Source organism: Porites lutea, chromosome 4 (assembly GCF_958299795.1).
Source record: "Porites lutea chromosome 4, jaPorLute2.1, whole genome shotgun sequence".
In the NCBI taxonomy this organism is placed as follows: domain Eukaryota; kingdom Metazoa; phylum Cnidaria; class Anthozoa; order Scleractinia; family Poritidae; genus Porites; species Porites lutea.
Genome location: NC_133204.1, coordinates 28,217,001 through 28,244,927, shown reverse-complemented (window position 1 = coordinate 28,244,927; position 27,927 = coordinate 28,217,001). Strand labels below are relative to the sequence as shown.

The 27,927-nt window shown below is 36.3% G+C and overlaps 2 protein-coding genes across 2 annotated transcripts; one reads left to right on the top strand and one right to left on the bottom strand.

Annotated features, from left to right (window-relative positions):
• On the top strand, positions 1-6,614 carry LOC140933197 (oxaloacetate tautomerase fahd2, mitochondrial-like). Its single transcript, XM_073382711.1, has 7 exons — positions 1-244; positions 1,150-1,366; positions 1,530-1,589; positions 2,570-2,732; positions 3,577-3,685; positions 5,026-5,113; positions 5,440-6,614. Exons 1-7 carry the CDS (start codon positions 9-11, stop codon positions 5,500-5,502), a joined length of 936 nt encoding a protein of 311 aa, XP_073238812.1. The 5' UTR covers positions 1-8; the 3' UTR covers positions 5,503-6,614.
• Positions 6,615-6,959: 345 nt separating this feature from the next.
• LOC140933196 (putative aminopeptidase W07G4.4) lies at positions 6,960-24,531 on the bottom strand. The gene is made up of 19 exons (XM_073382710.1): positions 24,409-24,531; positions 21,769-21,904; positions 21,298-21,360; positions 20,084-20,166; positions 18,614-18,722; positions 18,001-18,075; positions 17,858-17,898; positions 17,529-17,634; positions 16,129-16,204; positions 15,562-15,647; positions 14,830-14,894; positions 13,210-13,249; positions 12,004-12,079; positions 11,628-11,746; positions 11,081-11,179; positions 10,089-10,146; positions 9,601-9,650; positions 7,741-7,872; positions 6,960-7,095 (listed from the first exon to the last, which is right to left on the bottom strand). The coding sequence occupies exons 1-19, from the start codon at positions 24,429-24,431 to the stop codon at positions 6,961-6,963; spliced, it is 1,572 nt and encodes a 523-aa protein (XP_073238811.1). The 5' UTR covers positions 24,432-24,531; the 3' UTR covers position 6,960.
• Positions 24,532-27,927: the final 3,396 nt, after the last annotated feature.

Here is a 27,927-nt window from a genome sequence, read left to right as displayed (position 1 = left end):
GAGTTCTTATGTTTGGTCTTCTAAATCATCTTCGCCCACTATTTAACTCCAATAAGTCCATCCTATCAAGGTTTAAGCACAGCATGCGTTTAGTTCAGTTCTTTGAAGATGGAAGACAGAGAGTTGGGGTTGAGATCCAAAATGGCGGAGATATAATGGATATCAGTGCTGGGGACCCTTCCATTCCTAGTGATATGAAGTCATTTTTGGAAGGAGGAGAAGGAATGATGTTGAAAGCTAAGAGGTTTGCATTGCATTTTTGTTACGGGTCCCACCATTTCTTTTCCATATTTTAATAGTTAGGGGCAGCTACAGAAATATGAAGGGTCAAATAGTCCTTTTAGCTTGGATATTTTGTTTTCCCATTTCAGACAGATTTTGGGTCCTCCATGTTAGCTTATTGGTAATGGTAATAGGACTGAGTGGAATACAATTCGGTTTGTAATCATACCAGTGATTAACAGGGGGAGTCCGATTTGTTTTATAATCACTCGTATGATTACAGACCGAATTGGACTCCACTCAGCTCAGCCCTGTTACCAATTAATCATAACTATACCACAATTAATTTGTAATATTTAGGATTTTAAACTTAAAACACAAGAAAGTCCAAGAGGTTTTTTGCTAGCAGTGAAAAAAGCCGTGTGTTGGCACTCGGTACCTTTCCACTTACTTAGGCATGACATGTACTGTCCTTTACACTGTCCTATTATTGCTGAAATCATGACAGTTGATAGCCAATCAGATTTGAAAATTCTGTTATGGTTATGATTAAGCTGTAAATGTGGGCTGTTAAAAACCAATCAGATTCAAGCATTTTGTTATTGACAAAACTAAACATGTAACTGTCAGAGGCCCCCTTGCGGGGGGGGGGGGGAGGGGGGCGTATGTCCATAGTCTTCTGTGTAGTCTGAATTTCAAAACCGTTTGTTTTGCATATTGAGGAGGCCATGCTCCTTTCGGTATTTTACAATATTATTGCAATGGTTCATGTCGTTGCAGCAGTTTCAACACCATCTTCATGTCATTTGTTGCCATTTTAAAATTTTGCCTGTCAAAGTGTTACCCTAACCTGGGTTTGTTATATTCTTCGTCTTTTCTTCGTTTTATTCCAAGTTTGTTCTAAGCATGTTACATGAATGATTTCAGTGTTGTTGATCATGGTCAGCATATTCTGAAGAGAGCAGAAGTAAAGCTGAAGGCTCCAATTCACAACCCTGGAAAAATTATTTGCATCGGAATGAACTACGTGGACCACTGCCTTGAACAGAATGTTCCAACACCCACAGAACCCATCCTTTTCAGCAAGTTTAATAATGCAATTACTGATCCAGGAGCACCGATCATTTATCCCGATGAAACAGAGGTTTGCATAACACTTTGGTTTAGTTCCTTTTTGATACTAAAATGAAAGATTTGCCCTGGTGAGTTCTTTTTTTCAAAAATTTAACACACAAGATGCATACCAATTTATTTGGCCATATTTTGTTTAATTTTGAAAGAATTTTATTTTGATTTCTTTCTCACAGGAATTAGACTTTGAAGTAGAACTTGCTTTTGTAATTGGGAAACCAGGAAAGAATATTAAGGTATTTTGTTCAAGGCAATTATAGTTCATTTACTTGTGGTTTTTATCATGTAGAGTCGTGTATGATGCGAGCTTAAGATACGTGTATACTATTTGCTTCCTTGTCAGCATATTCTAATAAGAGTACATTTCTTCAGGAAAAGTGGAATCAAAATAATAGCCTAGTTCAGTTATTCAAGACTATAGTTAGGCAGTGAAACTGTTTCCTGTCATCTGTTGCAAAGGAAAAGTTGGGCCAACATTTTCAAGTTTTAATGTTATCCCTGCAAAAATCAGCAAATTATGGTCAGTGCTCCATGATAAAATATTTTTGATATCTACTTCATAACTATACAGGTGGAGCATTTTGTGTATGGGTAATTAACTTATATAGGCACTAATACTAGTAATAACTGACAGGGTTCTCAATAGAAGGCGGCACCCGGCGATTGATCGCCGCTTACTTTGGGATTTATAGCCGCTTACTTTGTGTTTAGGTCGCTTTTCTTTGCTTTGTTTTGACACCTCTGGCTTTGCTAAAGAGCCTCCTACTTTATCAGTGATCACCTCCTACTTAAAAATCTATTGAGAACTCTGAACTGAAGGTTACGGAGTGTGGCCAACAACAAAAGGTCAAAATGCTTTTGCTCTAGTGCTGTGCTTTGTGTAAGTTTCACATGACAGATGGTCAAAACACGTGTGCTTAGATATGAAAACGTACATTCTGTGAATTCCGTACATTGTTAGTGGAAGTCCAAATGAATGCTGGCTATGCGACACATGCGTAATAACAACCTGGAGATTAGGATTGCGGGCTCCTCTTGTCACTTGCAATGAATAATGACTTCAGCTCAGAATTGACCTAAAACAGCAATATCATCATGACATGTAGCTGCGTTAAGAGATCAGAGGTGATTGTTTTTTACCCATAATTTAAAAATTAACTCCTTTAAACTTAAAACCTAAAACCTAAACTCCTAAAACCTTGATTATATTTCTCAGAAAAGTGAAGCCATGGACCATGTGGCTGGGTACACTGTGGCACATGATGTTAGTGCTCGGGATTGGCAGCTAAAGAAAAATGGTGGACAGTGGTTGTTAGGAAAAACTTTTGACTCATTTTGTCCACTTGGTCCAGCCATAGTCACCAAAGACTCGCTGTCAGGTAATGAGTGTAACAAGAAGAAAAGAAGATGGTTAGAGCTGTGAAAGGGGAGAAAGATAATAATTTTATAACAAACTAAGCAGCCGGTTGGACATGAAGACAGCAATAATTTATTAAGAATTTAGTTTTCTTGTTCTGGATGCAGCTGGGAACTTTTGGATTCACCAGGGTTAGGCCAAACTAGACTGCAAAACAGTTTGTTTGTCTCTTTGACCTACTATGTTATATGAGGGGGACATTGGAGGGTACCCAATACTGTGATACCGTAAGAATGCCAAACACTGAATGCAGAACACCAAATGACTCTAAAGGTTAGTGATTAGGGTTAGAAAGCTGAGTGAATCAAGTTTTAGGTCAGTTTTCCCATTTTAATGTCCCTAAATGGAACCTGATTCACTCAGTTTCCTAACCTTAATCACTAAAGATCAGAGTCATTGGGTGTTCTGCTTTGGGCGTTAAGAGAATGCAGAATGCCGAATGATTCTGAAATTTAGTGATTAGGGTTAGGAAACTGTGTGAATCAAGTTTCAGGTCAGTTTTTCTCAGTATAATGTTCCTAAATGGAACCTGATTCACTCAGTTTCCTTAGAAACCCTAATCACTAAATTCAGAGTCATTTGGCATTCTGCATTCAGCGTCCTGTAAAATACCCCTGCCACTAATGCAAAGGTAAACCAGAAATAATGCAGCCCCAAAAGAATTAACTTTTTACCGGTACTTTAGGTTATCTCCATTATATAATAGTGTACGTATTATAATAAATTAAGGCTTCAAAGTTAATTACCAGTACTAACAATGTATTATGATGTGGTGTTTGTCTTGACAGTGCATTTTTATTTTTCAGATCCTCACAAACTGGGAATTCGTTGTCGTGTTAATGGAAAAGTCATGCAAGACTCAAACACTGAGAATTTAGTATTTAAAACAGAGGAATTAGTTTCTTACATATCAAGGTGAGAGTTCATCAAGCCTTATCACAGGAAATTAAATTTTTTATTGGTCTACATAGGTTGTAAAGACAGACAAGATTTTCATTTTCTTTCATACGTGAAAATGAGGGTGGTTAAAAATTGCTCTTCTTTGTTTAGAAGTGCTGAAAATCTATGACCAATACCCACAAAACTTAATAGTGGAGCTCCATGCATGCAAAGCGCACGAGTGGAGCCCCATAGTTAAGAAAATTTGGTAATCTATCCATCTGAGAAAATTTTGTTATGACATCAGCATAAGACCAAATGCTGACCGTACAGACACTAGGGGAGGGGAAGGGGAGTAAGGAGTCAGCCTGTAGGGGGAGGAGTATGTTATAGCTGAGGTGAATTTTTTGCATTTCAAGTACCCCACTCATTTTGGCAGTAAATCACATGGTCGTGCTGACTTTTTTTTTAAAAAAACGAGTCTTTCATTCCACTAAATTTTAATTGCCTACATTAACTTGGATAACAGGGAAAGAGCTAGAGTGAGAAATAAATAATGGAGACCAATTATCTTCGTTGGAAGAAAAACATGAAAATTATATAGCAGTGGCAAGAGTGTACTGCACATGCAAAGTTGTGTTATTGCTAACTGGAAATAAAAGTGCGCTGAATGTGCAAAGTTTGTTTTTTGCTTATTAGATCTACCTGTTGTTGTTTTTGTATACCCTTCTTGTTGTTTTCACCTTGTCTATAGTATTACTCAATTTTATATTTTCTTTGAGGAAACTATCAATATTAAAGAGAGCTTCTCTTTTAGCCATGCATGTGGCTAAATCTATATATTTAACTTGTCCTCAAATTTACTGCAAAGAGTTTGTTGTGAAAGATGATTGTTCATCACACACTTGAATGTTGAAAACCTTGACCATCTTAAATGGTGTTTATCAAAATTTATTGGCACTTAATACCTCATTAAAATTAAAAACTGATGACTAAACTTTAATATTGTTTTAGTAGAAATGTTGTGGAGTAAATTCTGGAAATCAGGTTTATTTTAGCATCTTCTGGTGATTTGGGTATTAAATTATTAATGTCACCCCCTTTCGCCCTCCCACCCCTGTCCCCATGTGAATGCTCTGTACCTCCCTTTGAGAATACAGTGAAACCCTGCCTTCTGGCCACCTCGGTAATACAGTCACCTCGTTATTACGGCCGCTTTTTTTGGCCACCTGGTAAAAAACTGTCGTACATTTTCTTGTAAAAAAACCCTCGTTAATACGGCCAAATGTTTTTGGCCCATTGGTGACCGTATTAACAGAGTTCAGCTGTAACTGTAAACCGTGATGGAGTACCAGCATGTTCTGTTGATCCTGCAGGTTTGTTACCCTGTCACCAGGTGATGTAGTTATTACAGGAACTCCACCAGGGGTTGGAGTTTTTAGAAAGCCCCCTGTCTTTCTAAAGGTATGTACTCTTTCTCCTGTATCTTTTTTTCGTGACAGGAAAGTTGTGGCTTGCCTTTTAACAGCCATCATACATACAGCTATGAAGAACAGGAGTCAGATTGTTCAAATAAAAATAGTATTATAACTTAACATGTTAAACAAAGACTAGGGAATTTCTCTGTTTTGATAAGTTGGTGGTGATGACATTCACCCCTGCAAAATCAACCAGGTGTCCCAAAATCTGTTTAATCTAACACAGTTTTACTTCAATCTGAATCTGAAGTGCACTCTACCAAGTCAAACACACCAATAACAATAATATTTTGTTTGTTTCTTTGCTTTCAGAGGGGTGATGTAGTTGAATGTGAAATTGATGAAATAGGCTGCATTTCAAACACAGTCCAGTAAAAGGGATATTAATTAATATATAATTATTATAATTATATTAATAACAGTCCTGAGCACTGATCTTCATGGATTGTCGTAGAGAGTATGTAATCCAGACCCCCTTTTGAAACATCAGATAACTAACTCATTACCGTAGGCATTTTGCAGTTCAGTAATTTTTTTGGGAAAATCAAGAAACAAACTGTGAATTAAGACACAAGACTCTTCAAATCCTCTGCATTCAGAAAGAGTGTGCATTAAAATCACTGTCACAAGTACGTAATAAGACCCTTCATCAATACAGTCCAATCTATTTGTACAGTGAAACCTGCATTAAGGAGGCAACCTCACTATAAAGCAGACTATAGCACCTGACTCAAAGAGCTCCAAATGTTTGTTCCCATATTTTCTGCATTGAACAGTACTAGTATAACTCCCATGGGTGTCTGCTGAAATTATATTGGTTTTACTATTTCCATAGTTCTTGTTTTGTTGTGTTCCAGTATAGAGTTAGAGTTTTGCGTGAAGTGAATTAAAGTATGTTTTATCATCACCTTGTTTCAAAACTTTTCTGGATAATCACAGGCCAATCCATTCTTGTACAACAGTAAATTAAAAAGGCCTATGCAATCTGGTACGATTGGTTATGATCAGGATGTAATGCTAATGCACCCCTGTATATCTTAGTTTTGCTACTCGCTGCAATGTTATGAATGCAGTAATTCAACTTTTCTTGTTTTAGAAGCTATAGTTGCCAATAACCAATGTGTTCTTGTCATAGCTTTTATTCTGTTTTGGAATTTAAGACTGAGGTTAATATGCTTGTGTAAATGTAACCAGTTGAAAAAATCTGACAAGTCTTTAATTACCACCACATAATCTGATATGGGCAACAGATTAATAAGTGAATGTAGTAAATTATGAGAACACGCAAAAATTTTTTTTTTCCTTTATTTTTTAATTGCCACTTGGACTACAGTCATACAATGTAGAATTGCTCCCAAAAAATACGTATAGTAAACCTTATTATTTTGTTCAGTCTTGTGACCTGTACTTAATCTGCAAAAGCTCATAGAAGCATTATTTAGTAGCCACGCCCTGTTTATTAATAGAAACAATGATCAAAAGAATGTCCTACAATAAATTATTACCAAACTCCTGTCACCAATATAATTTTTATTCCTTTTTTTTTATTGTTCTTTTCTTAACTGCAAAATTTTTGTGTGTTATTGTCATAAATAATCTCTTCAATTCAATAGAAAATACCTATTATAAAAGGGTAGCCCATCTTATTCATCTACTCTCTGAATATGAATGTAATCTTAACAAAACTACCCTTACTTGTAATCTGACGAAACTCCTTACCCTTGTTACCAAAAAAAAGAAAAAGAAACACCTACAGTTGCGAAAAACTTTCTATAGTACCCAGTGGCCTGTTTAATTTTAAAGTGAATTCAGTTACTTCAAAAGACCCTTTGTTTAGCAATGGTCTTTCAAGAAGTGTGAAACCATGGCAACCAATGGAGCTCCAGTTGGCACGAGAGGAAAATCACCACTTGATCCACCAATGTCAAAATGGGAGTAGCGAATGGGTTTGGTGGAGTCAGTACCATGCTAAAATAATAAATTAAATATTTCATATTTCAGTTCTGGCTACTGTTCCTCTGGCCTATTTTTCCAAGATTGTTTGCAAGGTGAAGCAGCTTACAGCTGTAAATTTAGCCTAAGTAGTAGGCCTTCGTTAGGGGTTGGGGCAAGGGGGGAGGGGGGAGATTTCCCCCAGATACACCTGATACTTGGGTGACTTTAAATCTTGTTTTCATAATATTATGGTGAGTGACATCCTGGGCGTGTAAAACATTACCTGTATGTGGGTCAGTGGGGGTTTTCTCTGCTTCTTAAACCCCATCAACACTGTAATAAGCTAAGCTTTTAGTTGTTTTTCTCCCCTCTGCCACAATTCAGAAAACATTAAACAGCAAGCTCTTTTTAGCACCCAGGATCGAGGAGGCACTAACTTGAGTTAAGGTGCTTATTTTACTGTGTGGTACGAGAAAATATCCATATCCGCACCCCACCCTAGACTTTCTTCGGGCCTCAGGAATTTTAAACATGTGTGACAGAGCCCTAAAAAGGTCTGCATGGGAGACTAACAAGCCCTTGGAGGGTCGGCATGTCTTGCGAAGTACACTGAAACACTTCCATTTGGCACTCTATTATTACATTATTCATCAAATACAGTTAAAATGTTTTAATAACCTTGTCCAATCCAGATGCTCTTATAAGAAAGGCGGCAGGAAACTGATGCCCACGTGGAGTCCCACTGGATGGTACATTGTTACACTGCAACACATCTGCATATTCTGACTTGGCATTTGTAAACTCATAGTCCTAAAAAAATGGTCAACAAAATTAATCATTTCAATTGCTCATCAAGTAGAATAAGGAAAGCAGAAGATGTAATTTAATGTTGCTGCTGTCTAAATGATCAAAGATGACGAGCTTTACAGGTTCATTATAATTTTTTTATTATAACAGTCAAACCCCCACTTTATGGACACCCACCTAATATGGACACCTCATTATTATTAAGCACAGTTAATGCTTTCTCCTTAGGGAAAGAAAGTCCTTACATTTTCTGCAAATTCAACTCGCTTTATGCGGACAGTTCTATGACCCACTCAGTGTCCATTAGCAGGGTTTTGCTGTACAACATTAGACCAAAACACCTGTTTGTAAGTTCATAATGCCTGTTCCAGCAGGCTCCAAGGAAAGGTGATTGAGAACTGTGGGGGCTGGGGAGAGATGGAATTGTGGAGCTTGCAAGCATTGTTTTCAATACCTCATTCTAGTATACCAACTCCTGGTATACCCTATGATTGGTTTACACTTTACACAAGAGTCTAACAAACACGTTGAGCATGTGAAACCCTCCTTAAGATGGCTCAGCTGGATTTCTTGGGGGGATACCTCCCAAGTCTAAGCATTAACTACGTCGGCATGAGTAAAGATATATAGAAAAAGGCTACCACAACTGTATTATATAAAGATGAAAATTTCTTATGATCTGGGTTTAATTGCAATTGGAGTCGCCATGGCAACATAACGATGCCATTACGTTTTTTATTTATCTTTGAGTTTCTCTGTTACTGTACCAGGAGTTTTTTTTTTAAGAAACTGCTTATTAAAGGGAGCATGAACCTGCCATTGCCTCAATTATGGCAAAGTTTGAACAAATTCTATGAGAACGTTTTCAGAATATTTTAAAACGAAGTTCTAAGAATCATTAAAATAGTGAAATAGCTTGCTATCCACACAATTAGCTAATATTTCAAGAAAATGATAAGCTTTGGAAACGCGGCTTCATCTCATAGTAGTTTGATTCACATTGAAAACTGTGTACAAAAAAAGAGGGGAATTGCTCTGGGCGATTGTGAGTAAGAAGAATTCTATTAACTTACATTCAGCTGCTTTTGTTACAGTTTTTTCACATAATTTGGTCCATGCCTACAAATTTCGAATTCTTCAAAAAAACCACTTGATAAATTTTTTTTTTTATAATTTAATAATTCTGAGATCAATTGTCAATAAAAATACCCTGCAAGTTTCAAGAACATTGAAAACAGGGAAGGCTTTTAAATAGGGCCTCAAATATAACCAATCCTCCCACCAGATTAATTTTTGTTGTTTACATGTGAGCGTCCTCATTATTCACTAGCATTTTGTTTTCAAGTTTCATATGCACGTGCACAAGCAAAAAGATAAAATTTGCATCAAAAAGGACCCTGATCGGTTAAATCTCTGGAATATACTAATGACTGGGTAAAGAAATTAGTGATATATTATGACATCACAGCAACTCTTTGTAAGAGTTTCAGTGATGTTATAACCTGAGTAAGATAATTAAGTATTGCATCCTACACGATGAGTCGAACGTCTATAATTTTTGCCAGAGATTTAGATGCTGTTATTATTTTAAGTAGGATGTTTGTCATAGCAAGGGCTACGCGAGGTAAAAGTTGACTGTATTTAAAATTGTGGCTTCCTGTTGCAGAAAAATTTAATTATTGTATGTTATTAGCCTTTAAGTGACATGATTATTAAGTAATATATAATCACCTCTCTGCGGAGTGTTGATACCTCAAAGGGGTCACCCATGTCATGCCCAGCTAACAAACAAAATTTAATACATCAACAGTTTCAAGGACATTTCAAGATTAGATCAAAAATTGAGATGAGAACAAACAAGCTTTAAATAATTTTTTATTGATTTTCTTTATTTTGAAAAGGAGGCAAAAAGGTTTTGAGAGGATTATGTCATGACCACTCTGGTTCCCTGCCAGGCACTTTGAACCAGGCATCAACAAAACCTGGAGGGTTACAGGGGTTGATGATCCAGGTTTTTTTCAAAGCCAGTGTGAGTTGCAAACTAGACTCAGAATGATATTCAGCTTGGTAATTTGCACTGCAATTTATTGAAATGTAATAACCTGCAACATAAGTGCATTTGGCAGTGGGGGGACGGCTCAACTTAATGGTGCTAAATTTAAAGCTCTGAGACATTAAGACAAAAATAATTTTTATTAATTTTCAAGATCCCGACATACCTTCCTGGATCTTCTGACTAAACTTCATTTTAGCTGCAGGCCCGTTGTCAACAACAATCTATTAAACAAAGTAAAGGATGCTTTAATTAATAACGTTATTACATGTATGGTTCCAGGGAAGCAGGTGTGCATTATAAATGACAAAGTAAGTTAGAGTTGTGACTCACAGTAGTTAAATGGAGAATAACAAGAAATATAGTTTGATTATAATGTAAACAAGGCCAGGTGAACAAAACTATTATTTTAAGTAATTTAATAGATTGGAAAATTCGTAATAATTGATTAGACAGACATGGTGAATTCAGGGCTTCTGATATTTCGTGAGGTCACGGAGTCATGAAATTCAGGTCAATCCACGAAATCCCGTGAAATTCACAAAACCCACAAATAGCATAAAATTTGCCAGTAATCTTATCAAATACATATCTGTACAACATATTTTGAAACTTTACTTGCAAGTTTACTTGCTGTAAACTTGCAAATTTATCTTCAAACTTTGTCACTGAAACGGGCAAACAATGTTCCAAATCTACCAGGCGTAGATTATGTTGCGAAAAACTGCATGGCACTAGCCTTGATGTTAAAGGCGTTGCCATTTAACTTTGCCATTGGTTCAGTTCTGGAGTGTATTGTTGCTGAAAGAAATTTGCCCTGAAAATTCCCACAAAATCAGCCGTTTTTAACTGATTGCTTTTAGGTGAAGTTTGCCCTGAAGATTCCTGCAAAATTGGCCGATTTTTCCGGGAATCTGTCCTACACAATCCCACAAGATTAATTTTGACTTTTTTTCCCCAACCAATTCTATAAGCCCTGTGAATTTCAAACCACCAAAACTCTTTGTGATGTACCTTCCTGTCCTGCCCAGGTTTGAATCTAAGCCTGGTAAGTCCCGCATTATATTGTATTTCACAGACCAAAAATGTTTACAATAAACAAAGATAACAATGACACATCTAACGAGGTTGATGAAGACAAAACGTTTTATGACATACCGAGTAGGCAGGACCCATTGCAATTATAGCATGTCCAGTCAGGGTTGCTATGGTTACTATATGAGCCTTATTAAGTGGAACCTTGTCATCATTGAGAGCCTGTGGAAGAATTAAAAGAACCCAAAATGTTGTGAGGCAAATCCACTTAACAACAAAGAGTGTCATCTCTGTCATCAATAAGTGGTCAGTTTGGCGACATAGGTGCAGACAGGTGCAGTCTATTTTAATTGTTTGCAAAGCCCTCCATGTGTTGTACAGTGGTAGCCACTAGGCATGGTTCATCCTTTTGGTTCCTCCCTTCCTTTTATTTTTTGTCCCTTATTACGTTTCCCCATTGACCAGTCAGTGTGACAGGTGTCAAGAGTGGGGATTCATGGCAAGGAGGCAATTGGATTAACCAGCCATGGGCGCTGTGACAAAAGTGGAAGCCCCTCAACATCCCAGACACTCAACCTCCACCGAGCATTACAGTTCTTCAACTTATACTGTATGAGCCTTAAGCTGAGAATAAACATGAAAATATCTGCAAGAAAAGTGCTGAGGTTACCCTCTGTTTCATATGGTGAATTGCATCAGCCATGGCCATACGCCCTTCAGCATCAGTGTTCCCAACCCTCACTCTGGTTCCAGCAGCAGATGTGATGATCTCATCAGCAACATAACCCTCTACAAAAGAATCAGGATTGGGTATCACAATAACTCCAATCAGGCTGGAGAACAGACATCCTACATTGCTACATTAATTAAAATCTTTTCTTTAAGTTTAGTTATTTGCAATAATTGTCAATCATAACACTTAATTTTTAGCAGCTCTTTTTAAATTTACTCAAGCCTCTTAGTTAGCTACGACAGATTAGCATGTATGATTCTAGGAGAACGATTGACTACCCCTCTGCTAACCCATATAGTTTAGTACATTTTACCTGCTCCTACACTGTTGCGCACCATGGCCATTGTCCCGAGGACTTTTATTCCTTTTGGCTTAAGTTTGGCTAGAGTCTGGATAGTAACAATACAACAGAAGAATATGAATACTATTGATGGCAAAAACTAGACTGTTAGCAAGCATACAGTTTTCTTACACTAACTACATTAATAAATGAACTTTCTTGAACAAAAAATAAACGCTGTTACATGTACTTTTTCTTAATAAACTTTTTTATTCTATCTGTAATTATTATGTTGCTCTTTGATCGTGAATAACTTGCATCCCAGTTGATAGATTGTCAGTATAGACATTACAAGTGATTATAATAATTATATTTTCACAGCTGGCCCAAATAGTTTGATACAGTTGGTTTAATTTTTTTATCATAAGTTATGCAGGCTTCATTATTAAATTAGATTTAATAATTCAGTGAACTATTAAAGTTACCCTCAGCTATTTTAATTATAATTATCAATTAATTAGGGGCTTGAAGAACGATGGTTCAATTTTCCAGCTCTTAGTAACTAAAAAAAGCACTTAATCTAGATATTTGTATCAATTCTCCTAATACAGTTGAACCTCCAGAAAGCAGCCACCCTCAGTGTACTGGCAAGTGCTGCTTATATAGTAGAGGTTGGCCACTCAATATAAAATGGAGCTTCGTCATAAATTAGCTAAGATAAACATAATCTTCAGCAGAAACACCTCTTTATTTTCAAAACAAACACGCGGCAGGAGCATCATAATTGGTTCACATGTACAATTGGTCGTCACCTTCTAACTCGAACTGTATTAATTTTCTTTCATCATTACATTCTTGAAATAAAGCCAAACTAAAATTAGTGTATCAAGCCCTAGACAGTGCTTAATAGCGGTGACAACAACAGGAGAACTCTTGTGGGGACGGCCAAAAGGTGGCTGCGGCCGCTTAATAGAGGTTGAAGTTTCCATTCTTTTTTATTTTGGAACTACTGGCTGCTTAATAGAGGGTGGCCGCTTAATGGAGGTTCAAATTAACTGTAATATATAATTTTAAAAATGAATACACTGGCATGCAAACATAAAAGAGGTTGAAGTTTCCATTCTTTTCTATTTCAGGACTACTGGCTGCTTAATAGAGTGTGGCAGCTTATGGAGGTTCAAATTAACTGTAATATAATTTTAAAAATGAATACACTGGTGTGCAAACATAAACATATACCTGAAAGAACCCAGCCACAGCAGCAGCACCACATTTATCCCTTGAAAACAAAAATAAATCAGATTTTTTGACCAGGCTTTAAACACCGACCCTTCTCAAGCGCGGATCTAGGATAAATACTGACCAATTTCCTAAAGGAGCGCCGAAGGCACAAGCTTCTAGAGGGGTCTGGGGGCATGTCCCCCCGGAAATTTTTCTGGTAGTTTTTTTTAACTCCCTTTTGTCCCCTTCCCTGGGTTACTGAGTCATTCAAACAGGACATTGGTCTGTTCCATTCTCCTAGGATGAAGCCTTGCAACTTGGAAAGTTTTTCTTTTTAAAAATATATCTATTACCAAAAATCTGACCGATTTTCGTAAAACGGTGGAAACAGGTGTGGATCAGTGCCTGCTTCTAGCAGATTGTCTTTTCCAACTACAATATTTACTATTATTCATCGATCAGTCAATCCCAGTCAATCTTTGAAAGTCCCTTGCAGTGTTGAACGTTTGAACGTGTGTTTTCTTTCAAATGACAGAATACATGTATAACAATAATGATGGGACTTTGTATAATTCAATAAGGCTGCAATGATACACTGAAACACAGGTGAAGTGAACCACAATATTCTTCCCAAATATCCACATAAAATATTCCACAACAAAACAATTTTTGAAATCACTGCCTTTGAACTTCTTTACTCAAGATCTGCACATTAGCCCTTAAAAGGTGAGTTTAGTTGTTAAAAACGGTTCATACTCTTTCGAGTTCTTTAAATTCCATGAATTTCCGTGACTTTTTCCATGAATTTTTCCAGTTTTCTTTGAACTTAGGTTTAGCTGCCACTTTCCAAATTTTCAAACTTTTTCTTGTTTTTGGTGATTCTTTTTTACCTAACTCAGTTCAATGGACACAAATTGTGGTGTCCACCAAAATGCATGCCATTCACGCTATTCAATGTTACTTGTCACTAATACTTTCTCCATGCTGTGACATCTGCAGTGACTTACATATCTACCAAACAGAAGTTAAATTTTCCATGACTTTCCATGACCAAAAATTAAATTTCATGACTTTCCTTGGCTGGAAAATGAAATTCGTAAAATACATAACTTTCCAGGTTTTTCATGATCCATATGAATCCATTGTACAAAATAATAATAAAAGGTTAGAAATATTTTGGCTTCACAGTTCCATACCTGTATGTGTGAAAAGAAGTGCAAAACATTTTGATCTGAGTTGAATATCTTGCAACATATAATAGCCCCTATATTGCATTTGTAGGAAGCTGCATCATTGAAGCTCACAAGTATCAAATGGAGGAGATGAAATGACACAGAATCATAATTATAGATGTATAATTTACAGGGTGCAAAGAAAGTCAGTTTTAGAGCCTGCCATTCTGGCAAGCTGTAGCTAGCATGTACCAGCCCACAAGTCATTTCAACCAGCCCCCAAACCCTTAAATTTGATTAGCATGATTGATTACAATGCTTCTGTAATTTGAATTTCCCCCAAAACAGCACTTGCCCATTGGGCATGTTAAGAACAAAAATCACTAGTCTGATAGCAGAATCCACCAGCCCTGGGCTATTGGACACAACTTTTTTTGCACGCTGAATTTATCAATATTTTGTGTACCTGCTCATTCCAGCCATATGTCCACCTGCCTTGACATCAGCTCCTCCAGTGTCATAAGTAACACCCTGGGATGATAAATTGGACGATACAGTGGAAACTCTCCTAACAGACACTGTTGTTAGTGGGGAAGCTCTACTTACGGCCACCTTCTCAAAACCCTGTTTTTCTCAACTCCAATACAAACTCTGTATTCTTTACATTCCCGTAAGTGGCCAGCTCAGGTTAAGGACACCTTTTTTGTGTCCTGAAGATGTCTGCTTATGAGAGCTTCCCCTGTTATTCGCTGAATGGCGAAGCTAATACAGTGTATTATTAAATACTCCATGTGACAAAGTCATTTAGAGGAAGACGTCGCAATAATTTTCATACAGAATTTCTTTAAAAAGTAAATCTTGTTCAACTGGAGATTATTTCCCCCTTTTTAAAAAAAAAATTGAAAAAAAAAATTCTTTTGATTTTGGGTTAAAATCTTGATGAGGTAAGAGCTTCATCTCACTTCTTGTAAGCTACTGTATAAGTCCCTGGTAAGACAGATGAAAGAACCCTTGATGGGGTTGCCCCAAGGAAAGATGTCAGTTCTAGCCAAGTATATACTATTTGATTTGCCATTACTAACCTTACTATAAAATTGTAAGGTGTTAATTAAAAATAGCATTGAGTTTAAAACCAAAAAGAAAGTATTTCATAGTGCCATTTGTTTGTTTTGCTACAGCCCTGGCTAAATCCACATACCTTCCCTACTAGAAGGACAGTTTCTTCAATGGGTCCCTCTGGTACATATTCCAGATCAATTATTCTGCCAGCATGCCTATCAATAGCTTAATAACACATGGAAGCTAATTAACAAGTTATTTAGTATTTCAGATGGCAAACATTATTTCAGTCACAACAGTTTATGAACCATGATGGCACATGCAAATCACCTAAGAGAGGCCATAGTCTGATAGATAAACAAAAAAATGTAATAGTAATAATAATATATAATAATATAAACATTTTTATATTTGGGATATTGCTTTTAATTTATGGAACATCTCTCACAAAACCTGAAACCTTACAATTAGTTTATTACACTCACTCTTCCTAAAACAAAAATGATGGAGAATGTATAGGGAGAAATAACTAATTATTGTTTAAAATCTAAAAGCTCTTTGTTAAATATACAAATGTAGAGAAGACTGTTAGTTCACTTTGTAGCAATAAAACTTGATCAAAGCTATTAAATAAACCAAATAAATCACTCCCTGGGTCAGAAAAAGGTATGACAACTGCAGGCTGGAATAACATTTTAAGTTTTACCTCTTGAACACCTGTTGACTGCTGCATAAAGTGGATACTTTGTTTCAAACTCTTTAACATCCTTGATTACTGAAACCTGTAACCCCATTGCAAAGTAAACAGCATTTTAACCTGTGATATTTGTTTATTTTAAAGAAGGATGCTCTGGTTTTTATAACCACGTATAAGAATAAACAAATCACTTATGCAACTGAAGGAATACGAAAAAGGTAAACTATTAAACTTTTGTCAGATTAAAAATATTAATAAACTTTAAACAAAATATTGCCAACAATAATGTGCACTCATAAAATATATAAGTGCACACACTTACATCGTCCTGCTACTAACAGTAACATTTTCATGAACATTGTTAACAAAATAATGTTCTTAAAATGGAAAAAAAAAAGGAGGGCGTGTGTTTTTTTTGTTATTTGCTGTTGTTGTTTTTCATGGACTTAATTCCACTAGCAGGTAGTGCTGAAGTAGGGGCAATTCCACACAAGCAGACAAAATCGGAATTATCTTTGAAACTTCTAACCAAAAATTGTATGGTGACAATTCTTGTTTTGAACAAATTTATCCCTACTCATGAAAGCTACAGTCTCTTATCAGGTCGTTTACATGTACATCTGACAACACTTACATTTGTTATGGAAAGAATAATGGCTTTACAACAAATGATTGACAAGAAAAACACATTTTTGTTTATTTAGTTGATCTTGTCCAGTTGCAAATTTTGCAGTTTTTGCAAGGCCATCCCAAAAAATCGTTGATTTTGTAAATTTCATAGCAAGTTCAATCCTGGATATAAGTGTAGGCAAATTTTGTCAGCGGCACCTAATTTAAGATTGTCCTGTCCGGGACAAAAATTGTGAAATCGCGACAAACCATCCACTTTATTATAAGCATTGCAGGCGATGAGAGAAAATTTGTCTAAATTAATAATCAGGCATTTATAAAATGAACCTTTAAAATCATTTTAATTCTTGATAGACATATAAATTTGCACTTTACCCCGAAAGTTTCAAGAGTGACTAACATCACTTTTCTGCTAACAATTTTTATTATAGATCTATACATCATCACTTAAACTGGTTAATATGAGAATATATTCACAAAATGGTCACCAAAGGGAGATGCTTTGATCTTTAATCAAATCTCTTATTAAATTAATAACCATTAATATTGAAGGAAATGTATTACAGGAGAACAGTCTGGGGAATTCATATGTGGATATATACTGGGGCTTAACACATAACAATGGGAAGACTCACTGTAGTTTGATTTTAACTTTATCACTAGCATCACCACTGGGGACGGGGGAATTGTTACATTTATAATTTAAACATTACTTGTAGAAAATTAATCGTTCCATTTTATAAATATGTTGCTATAATTATAACATAAAAAATGCAAACCTTCACAGGACTTTTAGGATCTTTAAATAATTCCCTTAAATATTCTTCAACACGAGGAGCTGCCATTCTTTCCGGGTCTGATCCTCCTATGTCTCGACAGATATACCTAAATTTTACAGAAAATACATGTTAATAATTTATGTGCATTCATTCTATGATTAAACCAAGGTTAAAATGCTTGTTTGTGCAAAGCTATTTACACGTATTCTCAAACAACGCAAATAACTAAATTCTGCTACACCCCCCCCCCCCCAAAAAATAATTATAGCTCATAAAAATTTCATACCACTCAACAACAACAACAACAAAACATTAATCATGTCTCCTACCTTCCAGAATCAATGGCTTTGACATACTCCAAGTTGCAACTCTAAGAAAAAGTGCATGTGGTTATTCCCACAAATCAAAATCAGTTTTTAACTAACAACATCTTAATATAATCTTGACAAGAGGTATACGTCTAGCAACTCACATCATTAAGAACAACCACTCCAAGCTGTTTCACTTTCTGCTTCTTATCAGGATGGGCTTCTCTCAACTCTAAGGGCTAATAAAAAAATATTTACATTGTACAAAGTTAGATTTAGAACACATCTTAAATTCAATAGCTAGAAAAGGCGACACAACAGAGCTGCCAAGCTCGATTATAATTTAAGTGTTGCCTACACTGAACACCCTAGTACACATAGAAGATAAACAACACCCTGGTTCCACTGCTCTTTTCAAACAGCTAAAAGGCTGTACTCTTGGAAAAATTGAAGAGAGCCCAGAGCTCTGAACCTGTGAAATTCATGATCAGGGTGCCCATTATGGGATTACTACAAAAAAACTACAATTTCCCAGTCACCCAAGAGCAAAAGTAAGACACCAGGGTCAACCAGGCTTTGCTAGAGCACAGCCCTCCCTTCAAACAATTATTTTCTTAAGGAGGGATAAACAGGACAAGGCCAGTGCTTCAGCGGAGGCTGAATCTGTGAACCTCTGCTTGGCAGAATATGGCTGAGAACTGAGAGCTGACCAGGTGGCAGTTAGATGTGGTAATAAGGAGAATATCCTGGTGGAATGAATGCACCCTGTAAACTCACCACATAGAGTTGATGAAGAGCTCCAAGCAATGACACAGACCATGCATTGGTGAAGGTTTCACCAGGTATAGTCACCAGAATTGGAGACTCACTACCAGCCTTCAAAGCCCTGTAAGTAATGGACAAATCATTAATTTATTTTACAAAAAGAAAACTTAGGATGCTTCATAAGCATTTTGCTGGATGATAAAGTCAACAATTAAAAGAGAAACCTGAAAGATATGGGGCTTTGATCATAAATAATTACATTTAGTATATACTAAAACAGTGGATAGTGTTTTTCGCACACTCTGATTGGCTACTCAATCAGTGAATATCCTGCACTATTCACTGATTCACCTCCAGTTCCTCCGAGCGAGCGACGCCAAACTCGCGTAAGTTGCGAGCAAAATGCCTTCCCGGTTTCCTGCCGTAAACAAACTAAGAAATTTGACAACTAATCAAGCAAACTGTTTCCGAAATACACGAAGAAGGTGACGAAGTTCGGATTGGAAGTTTTAACAGGTAAAGTTTGTGTTTTTGACACGAATTTATCAATAAAACCGGTGAAAAAGTTTTTTGTTTACAAATGCAAATTAAGTTCGTCTTGCTTACTTTATTTAGTTGAGTTGTTCATAAATAAGCTTAAAACTAAATTTAATAACCTTTTTTTATAGAATGACTTAAAATACAAAAAAAATTCACAATTCCTTTTGAAGAAATTTCCCCGCAAGAGCTAAACAAATGCCTTCAAATGTTTTAATTGTCGGCAAGAAAAAGCGACGGCCGCGGCCGCCGGGTCATTATGTGCCAAAATTGTAATCGTTGGCAACAGTATTTGAGTTAAAAATCGTCATTTTTGTGCTCAATTATCTCACTGTTTTAGTATATACTAAAGCTAGGCTAGTCGTGGATATTTACCTCACTGCTTCGCAGTTCGGTAAATATCCAGGACTAACCACCTCCACTTCGGTGAATAATTGTTATATATATTTTAAAGCAATATGGTGGAAAACATTTAAGTTTACTCAAAACAAATGTAAACCGTATGTCTTAATTCACATGCTGAAAACAAAATTGTCTGAAAAAACTCCAGGCTGAGGTAATTATTGAGACATTTATTTATTGAACACCAACAACAACAAAAAATATCTTAAATTTCACTAACATCGTCTCTAGCACCAAATAATATCGCACACCCATGACACTTGAATAAAAAAAGTGGCTTTTACTATCAGGACTATAAAATTAATATGCTCTTTGACTAGCAGCACCCGCTGCTTGATGAACTTGCATGATGAACCAAGTTATAGTCCAAAAGAATCAATTTTTCTCTGATCAATTTGTATATTTCTCACAAAATTTTTGTAACTTAGTAGAGAAAGGCACTTTAAAACTTTACAGTTGGCAATGCAATCATTTAGAATAATCTAAATTGCTACATTCTTGCAATTGATAACACAAGAGGAAAGATTAAAAAAAAAAACTCACCGTTTGATTCCATTCACAGCTGCGTCGTAGTAACGTCTAACATCATCATAATCTCTGTTCACAGGTCCTGTAGGTGCATGGACCTAAGGTGGAGCATACCATAATAATTACTGATTCTTTCAAATTTTTACTTACAGGTACAAATGCATGTGTATGTATGTAAAAATGTCACAAGTTTTATAAAAAAAAAAAAGGGCAGATATTCAAGATCAGAAAAACAAAAGAAAACACAACCCAAAGGGGTCTATTACTAGTATAAACATGACTCTATGTGTTACAGGTAAAAATAGAATTCAGGATAAAATATTTTAACCAGGGCAGTAGCATGGGGAGGGGCCAGGTGCCCTCCCCCCCTCCCCGCCCAAGTTTTTTGCCCCAAAAAGTCGAAACATGCACGCATAAAAGTTGAACATAAAAATTCACCTCCCAGAGCATTGAAACAATGATGTCTCTGTAACTGGGTGAGACATTTTATGTGGCTAAATGTAAGTTAGGCAAACTTTAGTTAACCTCAAAGCAATGCTGGTAGACCTGCATGTTTTTCCAGGTATACTGGATGTGGCCCAATGACTTTAGTGGGGGCACCTCATGACTTATATATGCAGTTGCTTGCTTGCAGTTCTTCGTAAGGTGTTGTTGCAATAGCTTGCTGTTTGCGTGCCATTTTGTGCTTTGGTTTTTCCCATCCCTCCCTCCCTCTTGACTTGGTTGGTAAGAATTCCACTGAATTGTTGAGTTTGACGGTGCCTGGTGGGGGACCCTAGCAGGGTTGCAATGGATACCTCCTCCTCATGCTAGAGCATTGCCCGGCTCCACCAACTTTGTAGGCACCAGCGCCCAAGCTCATCTATTGGTGATGAGTTTAACTGGTTTTAAGATACAGAGACCAGTCCAATGGGTCCCCTGGACTCAAAACAAAACCCTCTGCTTTTCAAACAGAATGAGCTACCCAAACTCTTTGTGCCCCCCTAGTTTGTAAAGGCTTGCTAGAGCCTTGTTAACCAAGGTTGATTCTACATTTTCTTTTGTCCCCGAGCAATAAATGATGAATAATAAATTGGGCTTGGGAGACAAAGGACATTGAGAATCAACCTAGTTTAAATGTCTGTATTCATTTTTATTGTTTTTGTTTTTTAAAGTCTTAACTTAATAAAAACAATAATCCTTCAAAGGTCTATTCTGAGTATGGTGTAATACAAAGTAACTATACTCACCAAGCTTTTATTCTTCTTGCGGAGTGGAAACAGCAAAGTTTCATTATAAACAGCTTTGTCAACCTGCAAAGACATAAGTGGTACCAAGTTGTAAGCAAGTGAAAAGGCTACCAGCACTGCAATGTATATACATGTACATATAGCTTACAGCACTGGCTTTAGAAAAGTACTAAAAAATGCACACACTTCCAGTAAGTTTTGATGAAGTAGTGGGGCTTTTTGTTTAAGAAAACTGCAAACTACTAATCTTAGTCTTGCAGAAACCCCAATAAAACACGATAAAAATAACAAAACTTTCTGCAAAGCTATATCACTCACAGTGTACATTGTAAACCTGACACCTTCCTCTTATTAAGTCCCTACACTTTTATTCATAAAGAACTTATACTCTGATAGGGAAAACTACTACTACCACACAGCAGCAACCAGGTTTAATTTTAAAAATTTGTAGTTTATGACGACAATATATACCTCTGCAGTTTTCTTTAACTTCTTCTTCAGAAAATTCCATGTGGAATTGTCCCATTCCAGATTTTCACACACAAGAATGTAGCAATCAAATCCCTCTTCCTCTGGATCAGATACTGGAACGACAGGACAAGGGAGCCTGAAGGAATAAAATTATAGTACATGTGAAAAAAGACAAGTTCAGGCCAAAAAAAAAATAACAACAACAACAACATTTTACGGCTCATCCTCTCCATGATGCCTGACTTAAGTGGTGTCCAGTGGCTAATGGGACAAACGGATCAAAGTGGCCATTGTGGAGAGATGGGTGACTGTTACATATAGTAGATATACACTGTATGTCACTGTGCTCTGTAATAGACCGATCCTGATATATTAAAATTCATACTTGGCTGCGAGGCTTGGGGGAATAAAATAAAAGAAATCATCTTGAGGCTCCGTAATGAATAATACATTTCTTTTGTTTTATTTCCCCAAGCCTTGGAGCCAAGTACGAAGTTTGATATATCAAAAATGGTCTTTTATGTACAGGGTACTACAGAAGGAAACTAAGATAACATAACAAAAGTTTTTTCAAACTGTTTAGAACAGTGAAGGGAACAGTGATATAAAAGGGTAGAACTGGTGGAAGGCAGAAAATATCAATAATAGATTACTTATGACAAAAAAAAATGTTGAATGAAAGATACGATCACTCTGTTATTACCGCGATGATTTTATTATTATTATTCACCATACTGCTGACTACATGTATAATACACATGTATAAATTGTATTGTTAGTGAAAAAATAACTTCTTCATAAGAAACAATTTACTGTATCTCCTGAGCATTATAATTCAAATAAACAAACAACAGAGAGATAAACTTTGGAAACTAGTTATGCAGGACAGCTGTCAAAAGAACCCCAAAACATTACAGGTACAGATTAACTGTACAATCAGTTTAAGTCTTTCTTTCTGAAGTTTGGTGAGAGGGTCAAAGCTGCTCCTTAAGCTCTCTGTCAAGGAGGAATACCATTAACCTTTAAAGTACTAACTGAATGACCAACATGAGTTTTCTCCCAACAACATCAATACAATGTCAAGAGCGAAGGTTATGAGAATTCATTATATGATCACCAAAGGAAATAATGGTTAGATCTTTTATAAAACTCTCTCAACTAATTCTTTAAAAAAAATGTATGGAGAACAGTCTGGAGAATTTGGATGTGAGTATTTGGTGTAAGGAGTGACATTCTAATGAAGAGCTCTCTCTTCCCATGATTCCAAGGATTTGCATGCCACCTGATGGTCATTTAGACCCTTTGATACAAAACACACCAGTTTCAAAAAATAAAACTTGTTTGTCAAACAAGTTAGAGAAAAAAACAAACTGCTTCAGAGAAAAAATATAATAAACCAGTTCAACAGCCACTTGTCTCCACTACAAGGTTTTGGTTACAAATCTCCTTATGGGATGTTCTTATGGGGTAGGGATAAGTTGAGATTGAGCTTCTCAGGTTCAAGCTTGTCCTTTGGGCAAGCATCGCTCACATTTAATTTTTTTAGCCCGGGACCATTTCTTGCTCATCTTGGTTAATGATTTTGTTAGAATATGACTCCCCCGGACCCTTGCCCATTTGGCAAGAGAGCTTTTAAATGTTACAGTTACTTGCCCAGCAAACCAATCTACTTGTCCCAGACTACTGGCCTAGACATTCCTCAAGCCCTACAAGAACACATCTGGCAGCAAGCTCTCCACTGGGCAAGCAGAGAGATAGAACAAACAAGTGATGTTCCTAGTTGATAACACATCAGACAGACCAGAAAGATAACAAAACCATTTGGAGCAAACATGTCAGTCTTTAATACCTTATTTCAAGAAATATATAGTGTCATTTACCTACAGTAAACGTTAACCTTTTAACTCTAAAGGGAGAAGGAGGTTCAAGGGTTAAAAGACATGACAGTGTATAATCTTGTGTCCTTGTTTAATTATGCTGTGGGCTGTCAAATTTTGGACATGAAAATAATCTACAACCAATGATGGACCAAAAAACAACATCCTAATGAAATGCATATCACGTACAACACATAGTTGTGATAATACATTCCCAGAAAACTTGTGAACTTAAAAAAATAATAATCTCCTGTAAATTAGTATCTTAAAGATTTCCAACATAATTTTGTTCTCCAAGATAAGAAAATTATTTCCAAAACAATGTTACATTATTTCTGTAATGATATCAAAAAACAAACAAACTGAAAGTGACACCCCAGAGAGGAAAAACATGATACATCACGTAAGCTTCTCTCTAGCTCCACCCTAGGTTTAAGAACTCACACCATATTATCTTCAGGTTTCTTTTTTTTTTTGTCACCAGTAAAACTTGTATTTATGGCTACACCCATTATTAGCCATAAAGCTCTCTTTAAGGGAGAAAGATATCGAGGACATGACTAAAACAGCTGTTGTTTACCTAAAATGCACTCTTTGCTCAATATGATTTATAAAAATTGATTGAAATTGACAAAATTTATATGCAAGAGAGCGCGTGCTACTCCAGTGCCAACTCGCGCCATGCTTTGGGCATAACCTGGATCCAAATATGAGAAAGAGAAAGGAAAACGGTAATCACGTTAACAGAAAACTTTTACTGTACCTCAAATCTTCTCCTTCCGACATTTTTTAAGGCAAAAACCCAGAAAGATGAAGACACCGTCCTATCGAAGTGTGATGCTGCCGTGAGTGGATGAGTGTCGTGTGACTCGCGTGATTCTATAGTTCGACTGCAGTCTTTGTAGCCTGCGTTGGCTACATCCAGTACGCCATATAAACGTCACGAAAAACAGTTTTCGCTCTGCCCGAAACTACTTAGGAACAGCCATTTTTAGTTCCAAACGTTGAACGGTTTTTTATCTGTCTGTAATGGTTCGATCGCCAGTAACTTTGGGGGACTTTTTAAGAAAAGATCCTTCCTCTACCATGATTGGAGCACCGCGACCAAGAAGCCCGAAACAGACAAATAAAATGTTTAAATACGCGGCTGGAAAAAAACGAAGATTGGAATACCGACTCCAACGCGGTTACTGCGTTGCAGGGTTGTTTCTTTATCCTTGTAAAACACGACTCACACACAGACAACTCTTTCAGACTAAACTCATCGCCATCACAAAAAGAACGATATATCATATCATGAATACTTAACTTCGATTCCTTACCTCCGACGACCAGATTGCTAGCTCAACCTGCACTCAGCTCCTGAACTCAGCTCCAGTTTTCTTAACGAGAAGAACGATCGGTCACACTGAAATTGTTGTTCCGACTCACCGATTTCGATATAACTCCAAACAAAACCTGCTTACTACAAATCCATCCCCGCACACTACGATAACTGCCACTCCATAAATACTTCGACACCTGGTCTTGAGAAGACAGATTTCTACGCTTTATAGACACAAATTCAACCCTCATGGCTGCTCATATCCTTCGAAAGTGTGACTGCTACCCCATCAATCATTGCGACACCTTTCTCGTACGTCATTGGCTCGCGTCATTCTGGCGTTAATTTTGATTTGTTTTGACAAAAAATGTTTTTTGTTACGACAGATTTTTGTTCCGTATTTTTCACTCTTTTCTTACGTCTACCCTAGAGGAGCCATGTCTTTCCAGACGTAAGTATTTCTCTACGGAAATTCTACTCATCCCTTATAATTGTTTTTAATTTTGGGCCTCCTTATTTCCAGGACTGACCTTTTTTCACAACCGGCATTTGTGAAGAAACCCCTTTGTTTTCGTGGTACGATATTGTCACTTTCTTCTTCTTCTTCTTCTTCTTCTTTTCTCTCTCTCTCTCTCTTTTCTCGGCTACCTCGCGGCCATTTCTCTCCTCTCTTCCTTTTTTCTTCTCAAGGACTCGACACAGGGGATGTCGGGCAAAGGCTCGGCGCCGGGCTTGAAACAACCTCGCTCAGTTGTGCTTTGCCCCTGATGATTCACAACATTACAGGAGCCTTGGTGTCGATGCATCCTTGTTCTTGCCATAACCGGGTATTCCCATAGAGTACTAAAGTGTGACGTCATAAAAATGAAATTTCTGAAATTATGGGATTTGTCAGGATATTCTGAAAGAACAATGTCCAAGAGGCCTACTTGCCAAAAATGAGCATTTGGGGGCAAATTGTCTCTGAGATCGTAGCCCAGTTATGCTTACAAAACTCCATACAAACCCTTCTAAATTTTTTTTGGGTCGACCCAAAAAAAAATTAGAAGGGTTTGTATGGAGTTTTCTGAGTATAACTGGGCTACGATCTCAGAGACAATTTGCCGCGAAATGCTCATTTTTGGCAAGTAGGCCTCTTGGACATTGTTCTTTCAGAATATCCTGACAAATCCCATAATTTCAGAAATTTTATTTTTATGACGTCATCACTTTAGTACTCTATTCTCCTTCACACACTCTATCTATTCTTCTTCCGCTTCCTTTTTCCTTTTATAGCAATAAGACAGTTTTAGTTAAACTTATGACACTAATTAATAGTTAATAATTACCAATTACCATCCTAATGCTCTTATCCCCACCCTCTACTTCACCCCCTCATCTATTGTTATCTTAACAGACTACTTTCAACTATGGATAACAACCACTCTACATTCTACTTACTTTTACCATCACCATCTCCGCAACCTCTCCCGTGCATCAATTATCCAGCAACGACTTCAACTTTTTAATTCATTCAGCGGCAAGGCTTTTTATCCACTTTCTGTTTGGCCACAAGAGTTTAAGAATAATTTTCTGGGAAAAACCAATCAGTGACAAGGATACATTTAATCTGTTTTTATTTTTAATTGGCAATGGCTGTTCACCCTACCTGACTTCACATTGGATCCTCACATCACAACACTGGACTACAGACAAAAAGGCCGAAAAACGTGCTCGCCAGCTAGATTTTCTTCTCAACAACATGGACAACAAGTCACATATCTGGTTTTACTTTGATCTGCACTGTGAAGAATAGCTATACTTTAACGGACAAAAAAGATCGACTAACAATTAACGACTAACCATTTTAAATTCTCTTTCGAAAAAATATTTTTAAAAATTACAAGTTGTATTCCTTATAATTAATAATGTCAGCAAACACAAAAGAACGACTAACAACTAACCATTTAAATTCTCTTTCAATTACATTTTTGTAATATTTCAAGAAAACTTATACTACTTATAATAGTTTCATTATGAAAGTTCTTATCCCGTACAATTCTTTCACACCTGCCCCCCTTTTTTATGGGAGCTTACATGTGACATTTTCCGTTACTTAATTCTAATCTTGTATTTTAACCAATATCTCGGACTTTATTTTAAAGTATTATCCAATATTTTAAATTTATTTCACAATTTTCACAACGCTGCAGATGTCGCTATAGTTACTAGAGGAACTACTGGGTCATTTTCAACTTTTATTGAAAAGAAAAATTTTCAGAGTCAATAGTTCCTTGAGTTTTTTAAGAACGAATATATTTCAATCTCATTTTAACTATTTCAGTGATTCGATAAGTTTTTAAGAACGACTATACATCAGTAATTATGTGAAGCTCATATAGTATTTTTACTGTATCAGTTAACAAGCCATCTGACTTATTATAGTTTATTTTCACTAAAGAAGCAACTTTAGGTTTTCATTTTTTCACAAACATGTTTTTTTTTTTACTTATCATTATTTTTGAAGAGAAAATTGCACATTAAAGTTATTGAAGTAATTCCTTTGATTGTTTTTTCCTTTGTTTACCCCGGAGTCTCTCCTTTATTATTCATTTATTAAATATTTTATTTCATTTATTCTATCATTTATTTTATTTCATTTTATTATTATAAATTTTAAACTTTTTTTTCCTCCTCTCTCTTCTTTATTTTTAACTTTCCAAGAGGTTGACATTATGACTGCTTTGCAGTTTGCCAGACCCTCTTTTCCCCTTTCATCTTCCTATCATCCTTTTTATTATTTTTTACCTTCTAACCCCTCATCCTCTTATACTTATCCTAACTCTATTTTGAGGTTTACATAGCTTTTTGACAGTTTGTCAGTCCCTCAATACTTATTCTTTTTATTTTTCAACTTATATATTTTATTTAATCCTATCCTTATTAGAATTTCAGTAATTATTACTTTCTGCTAAAGAA

Bases quoted from the DNA above. Each gene is read 5' to 3' on its own strand.
- LOC140933196 (XM_073382710.1), bottom strand. From the start codon at position 24,431: ATGTCGGAAGGAGAAGATTTGAG. The intron at 21,905-24,408 runs GTACAGTAAAAG...TTATTCCTTCAG, and splicing joins TCGGAAGGAGAAGATTTGAG to GCTCCCTTGTCCTGTCGTTC. The intron at 17,899-18,000 runs GTGAGTTGCTAG...ACTTTTTCTTAG, and splicing joins GAGTGGTTGTTCTTAATGAT to AGTTGCAACTTGGAGTATGT.
- LOC140933197 (XM_073382711.1), top strand. From the start codon at position 9: ATGTTTGGTCTTCTAAATCATCTTCGCCCACTATTTAACTCCAATAAG. The intron at 245-1,149 runs GTTTGCATTGCA...GAATGATTTCAG, and splicing joins ATGATGTTGAAAGCTAAGAG to TGTTGTTGATCATGGTCAGC. The intron at 1,590-2,569 runs GTATTTTGTTCA...TATATTTCTCAG, and splicing joins AACCAGGAAAGAATATTAAG to AAAAGTGAAGCCATGGACCA.